Here is a 10,128-nt window from a genome sequence, read left to right as displayed (position 1 = left end):
ACTGTTTACCGTTGTAGTACGTAAAATGAGCTTCCTGGAGAATTCACACAACAATTTACAGATAGATCCGATATTTTTTACCCCACCCACACCTCAAAATGTGTCAACAAACTAGCCACTCGTGAAAATATGTTTTTCTATGACACTCGTGAAATAAAATACGATCTTACACTGAAATAAACAAATATCCTCTATATATTCAAAATGTATATAACAATGGCATATATGATGACAATAACATCTGTATTGTTAAAAATAAAGTCGAAAAGAAAACATGCTAATGGGTCTCTCTTGGTTTGTAAGGTCCACAATTAAGAAATACAATGCGAGCAAAAGGTGGCCTGAATAGAAAATGAATGAGTTTTCTATAAAAAAAAATGCAGAAATTGCTTCATATTTTACGAAAGTCGCTTCTGATGCAATTAAATTATTTTACTTTTGAATTTACGAAATGATGTTTAACGATTATGTGTCAAATGTTGGTGATCTCTATTGATTCTATTGCCTCCCATTCGTTGATGGGAAACAAGACATTCGTAAACTTGAAATAAAGGTGAAAAGTGCATAAATGTATGTAGGCGGCGAAATTGTACAAAATTTGCAAATGCTAATTAAGAACCCGTTCAAGGTGAATTTAATTATGTAGAACTGAATTTTATTATATGTTTATCAACTAAATTTAAAACTGAAATACCAAAAAAATGAATCCAGTTTTTAATTAATTTACTTTTTTGCAAATTAAAACAAAATGCGGATTCTCTGTTTTTAGGGTAAATTCTTAAAAATGTATGCATTATTATTAAGTTGAAATCGAGGTAATCAAGCTTAACAGATTGAATTAAAACGAAGTAATTTTAAACAAAAATACATCGAACAGTCTCGTCAAAAGGATTACAAGCCCAAAAATCGGACATTTGAAAATAAACCCTGTTAATAGGCAAAAGGCATGTGCCCAAACGAAAATGCACTGGGGACAAAAACGTTAAAATACCACATACACATCACTGAACATATTCAAAAATTACAAACAAATAAAACGTGCATCAAACTAGTTTAGATTTCTGGTGGCAAAAACAATGAAATTGTTAAAACTATTGATAATGCTCAACCTCGATTTCGATGGAAAACGTCACTGATTTTGTTTAATCAAATGTCATACAGAGAAATTCAAATAAATTTAGTGATGTTCACTCAGAAGGCAGTACATAAGAGTGGTGTCTGAAAGGTTCATCGATTTATTTTTATACGTTTTGTTTTTATAAATATAATAATTTATTATTAATGTTAAAACAGCATAGGTCGTCATGAAATAAAACAAATGTAAAAATGGCCCACTTGCGTTCATACACTTCATAAAATGCGTTTCTAAGAAAACATAGTATACTTATTAAGTCCATGTCAAAAGTCCACTTGATATTGAGACATCAAACAACGCGTATCTGCTCATAGTCTAAGAGGATACAGGAAGGTATGGCCAAAATAGAATTGAAAGACATTTACGCGTATGCCAAATTTGTAACGTAAATGTTATCGAAGATGAATTCCATTTTATCCTTATTTGTCCGTTTTACCAACAAACTAGAGAGAAATATTTAAAGCGTTATTATAGACTAAGACCTATCATGTTTAAACATATACAGTTACTGTCATCAGAAAATAAATCTGAACTATTTAAGTTAAGTAAATATATATACAAAGCTGCAAAGGCGCGTTCAGTACATTTAATGCAATGAGATTTGAATCTAAGATTTATATCACTATTCACATTATGTTACTATTTACTATGTTCTGAACTAAACACTATTTGTCAATTATATTTGAATAGTAAACATGCTTTATATCCTGTATATGGTGAAACTTATATATTCCTTATATGATCCATCATATTTGCTATTACCTTATGTCTTATAGTTTGATTTGTTTAAATGTACTTATATGTCACAAGAAACTATGCAGTTTACGTGAATAAAAATCTGATCTGTTCTGATCTGTTCTGTTCTGTTCTGTTCTGTTCTGTTCTGTTCTTAAACACAAAGCCGCTGCACAACAATTTTAAGCAATGTCTTCTTTTAAATTTGCAAAAACAATTTTGAGCTTAATCCTGGTCTTTCGACAAACTCTGATAGCTTGAACTCCTCATTAAATTCATATGCAGCACTAACCAATAGTGGTCTGAGCATCATGAATCTGAACATACAAAGTCTGAAACCAAAACTTGACATTCTAACAGTAGAAGCACAACCGTACGATATTCTTGTCCTTACTGAAACATGGCTGTCAAATAAAATTTCAGACGAAGATGTCGAACTCCCAATCTTTAAAAAACCATTTCGTTATGACAGAAACGATCGTCTTGGTGGAGGTGTCGCAATATATGTCCGAGATACTCTGCATGCAATTCAACGAAATGATCTTGATGTTAATGGTGTCGAAGCGGTTTGGGTTGAAATACATGTATGCCAGCGCAAATTACTTGTGGGCGGAATCTATCGACCTCCTAACTCAAACAACACACAGTGGCTTAACATGGAACATTCACTCGACCAAGCATTCAACCAACATGTTGACAACATACTTGTAGCAGGTGATTTTAACATCAACATTAGCTTGAATTCGTCAAATAAAATGTGTAGATTGATAGACTCCCTAAAATCTGAACAGCTCATTAACTCACCAACTCACTTCACCGAGCACTCTAGTTCACTTATTGACCTCATGTTCATTAAACACACTAATCAAGTTATTTCAAGTTTCGTCGCAGATCCTTTTGTTCCAAATCTTGTCCGGTTTCACTGTCCGACTGTTGCTGTCTTAAAATTCACAAAACCTAAGCAGACTTACTTTCAGCGCCAAATATGGTTATATGACAAAGGCGATTATGTAAAATATAACGATAAACTCAGATCCACCGACTGGTCGTTCATCGAAAACAATCAAAATCTAGATGCTACGGCAGACACAATCGCTAGCTCAATCTTAAAATCAGCCTCTGAGAGTATTCCAAATAAAAATGTAACTATTCGTCCAGGCGACGTTACTTGGATAAACAAAGAGGTAAAACAACGAATCAGAAATCGTAACAAATTACACCGAAAAGCTAAACTTTCAAATAATGCACTGGCTTGGGAACAATTCAGAAACTATCGCAACGAAACAACAAATATAATTCGAAAAATTAAAAAGGAATACGAACATAAAATAATAAACAAAATTAACTCTGATAACAAACTAGCTAAACAAATAACTCAAAAACAAACATCTTCACCAATTCCAACTCTTTTTGATGGAACAATTAAGGCAGAGTCCGATGAAGAAAAGGCAGACCTTCTAAACTCATACTTTAGCAAACAATCAACCATAGAACCCCAGCACCATCCCCCTTTCACAGTTGAGAACGTTCCATCCACTTTCCTCTCACAAATATCGTTGACAAGCCAGGACGTTAGAGATGCAATTTCCTGTATTGATCCTAGTAAAGCCAGTGGTCCTGACTCGATTAGTCCTAAACTTATTAAACAGGGCAAAGACGAACTTGCTGTGCCTCTCTCGAACTATTTTAACAGATTGTTGGCAAACTCTACCTTCCCTTCGCCATGGAAGTTGGCGAACGTCTGCCCCATTTTCAAAAAATCTGATCCATCTAGTCCCTGCAATTATAGACCAATATCACTTCTAAGTTGTATTGGCAAACTCATGGAGCGCTGTTTCCACAAACACCTCTACAACTACGTCATCTCGAATAAAATACTTACATCCTTCCAATCTGGTTTCATCAAAGGTGATTCTAGCGTCAACCAGTTAGCTTTCTTTTACAATGACGTCAGCAAAGCCTTAGATGAAGGGAAAGAAGTATGGGCTGTCTTTTGTGACGTTTCAAAGGCGTTCGACGGAGTCTGGCATCATGGCCTTATTCATAAGCTGTCATCCATTGGTATAAGTGGTTCACTTCTCCATTGGTTTTCCTCTTATCTTTCTGACCGCAAACAACGGGTAGTCCTATCCAACTCTGCTTCAGGAATCCTCACTATCAACGCTGGTGTTCCTCAAGGATCTATCCTCGGACCATTGCTCTTCCTTATTTTCATTAATGACATTGTCAATGTCATTAAGGCAAACATACGCTTATTCGCAGATGACACCAGTCTTTACATTATTGTCGAAGATCCCGTATCTTCTGCAGCCGACCTTAACCATGATCTATCTCAAATATCATCTTGGTCGAAGAAATGGCTAGTAACTTTTAATCCATCCAAGACAGAATCTGTTCTCTTTTCTCGTAAACGTCAACAACAAAATCAACCCCCACTTTATCTCGACAATGTACCCATATCTCAAATCAGCACTCATAAACATCTTGGGGTAACCTTCTCTTCAGATGGCAAATGGCAATCCCACATATCTTCAAACGTCAACAAGGCATTGCAGAGAATTGGTATTCTTAGGACGTTAAAGTTTGTAATTTCCCGTGCAGCCTTGGACAAAATGTATGTCACTTTTATTAGACCTTTACTCGAGTATGCCGATGTTGTCTGGGACAATTGTAGTAAGGATTTAAAAAATGATATCGAAGCTGTCCAACACGAGGCGGCTAGAATTGTAACCGGTGCTACCAAACTTTGTAGTATTGAGCGGCTTATAGCTGACGTTAACTGGGATACACTTGCGGAAAGGTGGCGCAAACATCGCCTCATTCTGTTCTTTAAAATGAAAAATGGTCTTTCTCCAGAGTATCTTACAAATCTAATTCCTCAGCAGAGAGCTCAGCCATATGCCCTACGAAATCGCTCAGAAGTTCCAGTCATCCCCTGTAAAACTCAAGCCTATGCTACTTCATTTCTACCACTGACTATTCGCCAGTGGAACTCACTTCCTGAAGATATCAGACATGCACCTACTCTCAGCGAGTTTAAATCACAATTTAACACGAAACCAAAGAAATCATAACTCCTGTATAATGTAGGAAACAGACAACACCAAGTTAATCATGCTCGTCTGCGATTAGGATGTAGCTCATTAAATTATGACCTTCACAGAAGAAATATTATTCCTTCTCCCCTTTGTGCTTGTGGCGCCGTTGAAACTGTGTCACATTATCTCACTCAGTGTCCTAGATATCAATTAATGCGTAACCGTTTTATCCATGATTTACCTTGTGCTGCTACTGTAGAAAATCTTCTTTTCGGTAATGATCGCCTTACACTTGATGCCAATTCAAGCTTGTTTTTAAAAGTCCAGAGATTCATTACAGCATCAAAGCGTTTTGATGCCTAACAGTCGACCCCATTGGTGTATCGATCGCTTTTCATCGGGACAGTGTGTGTGACAGAATATTTTTTCTTTTTTTTTTCTTTTTGTTTGTTTGTCTTTTTAATAGTTATCTTATTATTCCAAAACATTCAAATTAAATGTAAATAATAGTTTAAACAGTTATTAAACTAATATATTTCGTCAAACTGTTCACTTCACATCATACACTGACTTTTCTATGCAATTCGTTACTGTACACTGCTACATGGAAAGGAATTAATATAAGCAATTACATTGCTTGTTTTCCGATCCATTTCATCATACTATTGCTGTACTGTTATTTTTGTATATACGAACTGAATAAAATATGTTTAAACTAAAAACAATTTTCCGCTGTGTGTTTTTGTGTATTTACGTCTGCCGTAATTTCGACGTAATTTCCTGTTACTTTAACTTCGTAACAGTTTCCTGTACAGCGCCATCGTCAACGCAACAACCAAGTTACAATATTTATGACGACAAGTGGCGACGTGATTCTGCGGGCAGTAATACATTTTTGGAAAACGCTCATGAAAACGCCTTCGCAAACAAATAATATGATGAAAGAGTCCGGCTAGAATTGCAGCAGATCACTGGTGTTTTACCATCATCGTGGCAAGGGCCTATTTTCGTATACTACGTTGAGTGTCAAGGGCATATTAAGGGTGTGTCATTTTAAGTTATTTCATCAAATTAACGGCAACAATCATCAAGAAACCGTTACTTTATACAAATCTTCATCATTTGCTTGGTCATATCAGCCGGTGCCGACCCGCGCCAAGAAGCCAATGGCGTTATTTAATGTCGTTATTCGTTATTTCTATTTCTTGCTTTCACCGTCTAAAACATATTATACTAAATAAATATGATGGTACAAATCAAGTATTAGACACACCATAGTTCTGTTTATACTGAAAGACGTATTAATGACACTTATAAAGCTAGTAATACACACTTGACTTTATCCGAGCTCTACAGCGCGCTTTTATCTAATTGAGAAACTGTTAACGCAAATATGTGCGATAGCTGCAGTGTTTTAAAAAATAGTTATACAAATAATAAACGTTATGAAAATAGAAAAAAAATTAGAAAAATCTAAAAAACTAATAATAATAATAAAAAGAAGAAGAAGAAGAAGAAGAAGAAGAAGAAGAAGAAGAAGAAGAAGAAGAAGAAGAAGAAGAAGAAGAAGAAGAAGAAGAAGAAGAAGAAGAAGAAGAAGAAGAAGAAGAAGAAGAAAAAGAAGAAGAAAAAGAAGAAGAAAATGACAAAGAAGAAAAATAAGAAGACTGCTGCTGCTACTACTACTACTACTAATATTTCTATCACTACTACTACTACTATTACTACTACTACTACTACTACTACTACTACTACTACTACTACTACTACTACTACTACTACTACTACCACTACCACTACCACTACCACTACCACTACCACTACCACTACCACTACTACTACTACTACTACTAACAAAAGTTATAATAATGATTAATCAATGTGTAAACAAGCTATTTTATTTTCGCGCTTTCGTGGCATGTGCTTATACGTCAGCGCGCTTCATAAGTCATTGCACTTGAAAAGGAATACTTTCAATCATGGTTTCGTTATTTTACGCATGGTAAAATTTGGACAAATACCTTTTAATGGTTAATAGGACCTGGTCTTTAAACTGGCAAAACTATAGACCTCTTTTGATATTTTTCAGTTTTGTTATTACGGTTTCTACTACTTCTAACTACTGTTACTATTACTTATTTGCTTCGGGTAAATCAGATAAATCAGTAAGTGATCTCATATAAACATATCATTTGATCAGTTAAATCAGTAATATGCAAAATGTTGGACACAGAACAGTTTCCTTTTTGGACCTGCTAGAATTGAGCACCGCGAAAAAGAAGACTCACAATCTAATTGACTTGATACTAGACCATATGATCAATTTTAAACATACTTATTTCGCCCTTTCGCACTAGTGAACTCGAAATGGACCCCCCCCCCCTGTGACCGGCATATTCCATACTACGCCCATGCTTATCAACGTACATCAACCTTTACCCTCACCAGTAATTAATACGTTTTACCTTCAAAGATTAATTTTTAATTGGCTTAATAAATACTTGTATACAACTCTCTCATTATTAGCCAAATACATCGGAACGGTGTCAAAAAATTGTCAAAGCCTTGGCGTTTAAGATCTTCAATATCTATCGCGTGCTTAAGTGGAAAAGGCCTATTCATTCAACCTTTCAGATCATATTTCCCAAATCAACAAGCTTTTCAAATTCAACCCGTACTTGCATTCAGTGCAAACAAATCTTCAGGTATTGATTGACAATAAGATATATCATATTATACACTGAAGTCTATTATATTGATTTAGCTGCTTTGCTTTAACGCTTTTAACATTTAATATTGATTCAAACATGTGGTTCAAGTTTTCAAAATAGAGTTGTTTAATGAATTATATCAAGGAAATTAGTATAATCGAAATTTCGAGTGATGACACTAAACAAAACATAATACTGTTGACGAATTTATGAATTAATGCCAAAGTTTTGCTTTATGCTATTGGATATAGTGGTTATGATAAAACAAATACATTTATTATGAATCAATATATTGAAAAGAATTTGAAGACGTCAAAATATCAGCACCTAATCAATCAAATCGACGATATTGCCAAAAACAATGAACTATTACTAAAATTCATCCTGGTGAAACCTAGGTAAATGAGTATTGCTTTAGACACGTATTGGATGAGAGTTGATCTTGTCTGTTAGTAATGGGTAAATGTGTTTTTGAACGATGATGAATACAGTTTTTGGGTAAAAACAATGGTAATGTATGATTCTACCTATAAAAATATCTTATTTAAACAAGGAAGTTATTTGCTTCTTAATTCATTTCAGGTTGATTGTTTCCGGTTTTCAATGATTACATTTAAGTACAGATTTCTTTTGAATTTCATACTATTTATTGCATAGTAGTGAATCGAAATATACATCTTGAATTCGGATTATAAACATAACATTTAAAATGGCAAACAACCAAGTTAAATGTGAAATGTGTTGTGAGGAAGAGACAGTTGGATGCTGCAATATATGTGGATACATTTGTGAATCGTGTTGCGAAATTCACAAGAAAGGAAGGGTATTCAAAAACCACATTCTGAAGATGTACGGAAAGGATGGATACAACTCAAGGAGTATTGTATATGATATCACAGAGGAGATGTGTAAACACCATCCGACTGAAAGGGCGTTATTATTTTGTAAAATTCATGAATTAATGATCTGTGGTCGATGTTTTCATTCGGATCATATATCATGTGGTCATGAGGTTGTTGATCTGTGTCTTGAGGCAAACCATATTGATTACGACCAATTTAATGCTATGTCTGCAGCTTTAAATGATATACAAGATGAAAGTGAACGCATGAAGAAAGAAGTAGATAGAAATAAAGAAAGGAGTAATAGCCATGCTGTTAAATGCTGTAAAGAATTGGATGATTTGGAAACAAAACTGAACCGGAAAGTGAACGATTTGATTAGTAGTTTCAAAGAGGAAGTGCAAACATTACACGATGGAAACATAGCCGCCATTTCATGCATTTCTTCCACATATGAAGAGAACGTGTCTTGGGCTATTCAAGAAGAAAGTCAACTCAATGAGTTTGTTAACAACTCGTTAACGGGTCGCCTTTACCTATTGAGCCGGAATTTTGACAACAGAATTTCGAAGGCCAAAAGGCAGATGAAAGAAGCTGAATATAAAAATACCTTCAAAAACGTTTGTTTAAAGGAAAATACGGCTGCATTAAAGTGCTTGATTGAAGACTTGACTGATGTTTGCGAACTTCAGGAGGAAGTTGATGGAAGCGACGAAGGAACCACCTTCTCAATCGGGAATGCAACTGTCGAAAATCGAAAAGTATGTTTTATGTGTTTTATTTGTTTTATGTAATCCCAATGCATCCGGCAATGACAACAGGTATTAGGTTGAATATTCAATGCTAGCAAACAAATACATCCTCTCAATAATATCGCATGTAGGAGTATCTATTTAGTAGAATTACTTTAGTAGTGTATCAATAAACGAATAAAAGCTAAAACCGTATATACAACTCCATACACCAAAAAGGCCAACAAATGTACATGTACCATTAACTCGATTAATTGTACCCGTATAAAGATTTATTTGCAAACTACAATTTTATTTGTAAAAATCAAACTCAGGTTTCCTATGAACAATTAAGCTTGTCATTTCATGCGGCCATTTGCAATTTTGTGTATGTGTTTGCTTTTACCCAATACAATGTCTGTATTGATTAAATGTTAAAAGTGTGCAAAAAGGAAATCATTATTGCTGCAGTTATTACATGTTGTATTTTTTTCTGTTCCAATACAAACTGGTGGTTTGCTGGCCTAATTTGCAATATTTCAACTCCAAAGGAGTATGTTCCTAATATTTTGTTTCGGAATTAGTTTTATTGTTCTGACATTTTCAAAGGATATCTAAATGCTAGGAGGCATAACGAAATCACATATTTGAACAAAGGATACCCAGGTTAAGGTGCTAAAGTGTGCTAGACATGACACTTGAACACAGAATAGAGTTGACGGCCTTTTGGCAATTGTTCCTTAAGGCCAAAACAAATATATTGGGTCTGATTTCATAGGATAAAAAGCCCTGGATTTTGTTATATTTGTTGTGTTTTATAAGATAAATTTGTAGCGAAATAAATTATAAAAAATGAACTAAATGTCAAGTCACAAAACAGCGATATTTGGTTTTGATTAACCAAAGAAATACGTTCTATAAAACAATACAATAAGG

At 34.5% G+C, this 10,128-nt stretch overlaps 1 protein-coding gene across 5 annotated transcripts in view; it reads left to right on the top strand.

Moving 5' to 3' along the window:
- Positions 1–7,851: 7,851 nt before the first annotated feature.
- Positions 7,852–10,128, top strand: part of LOC128241720 (myosin-13-like) — a 257,756-nt gene continuing 255,479 nt past the window's right edge. For 4 of the 5 annotated variants that reach the window (XM_052958770.1, XM_052958772.1, XM_052958771.1 and 1 more), the window contains exon 1: positions 7,852–9,222. In XM_052958770.1, coding sequence (XP_052814730.1) covers positions 8,329–9,222 — 894 coding nt within the window. In that variant the 5' untranslated portion in view covers positions 7,852–8,328. The remainder of the gene's footprint in view (positions 9,223–10,128) is intronic. The other variant, XM_052958769.1, reaches the window with a different exon arrangement.

This window comes from Mya arenaria, chromosome 7 (genome assembly GCF_026914265.1).
Source record: "Mya arenaria isolate MELC-2E11 chromosome 7, ASM2691426v1".
Lineage (NCBI taxonomy): Eukaryota > Metazoa > Mollusca > Bivalvia > Myida > Myidae > Mya > Mya arenaria.
Note: the sequence above shows the minus strand (reverse complement) of the source record. Positions and strands in the feature narration are given on the sequence as shown.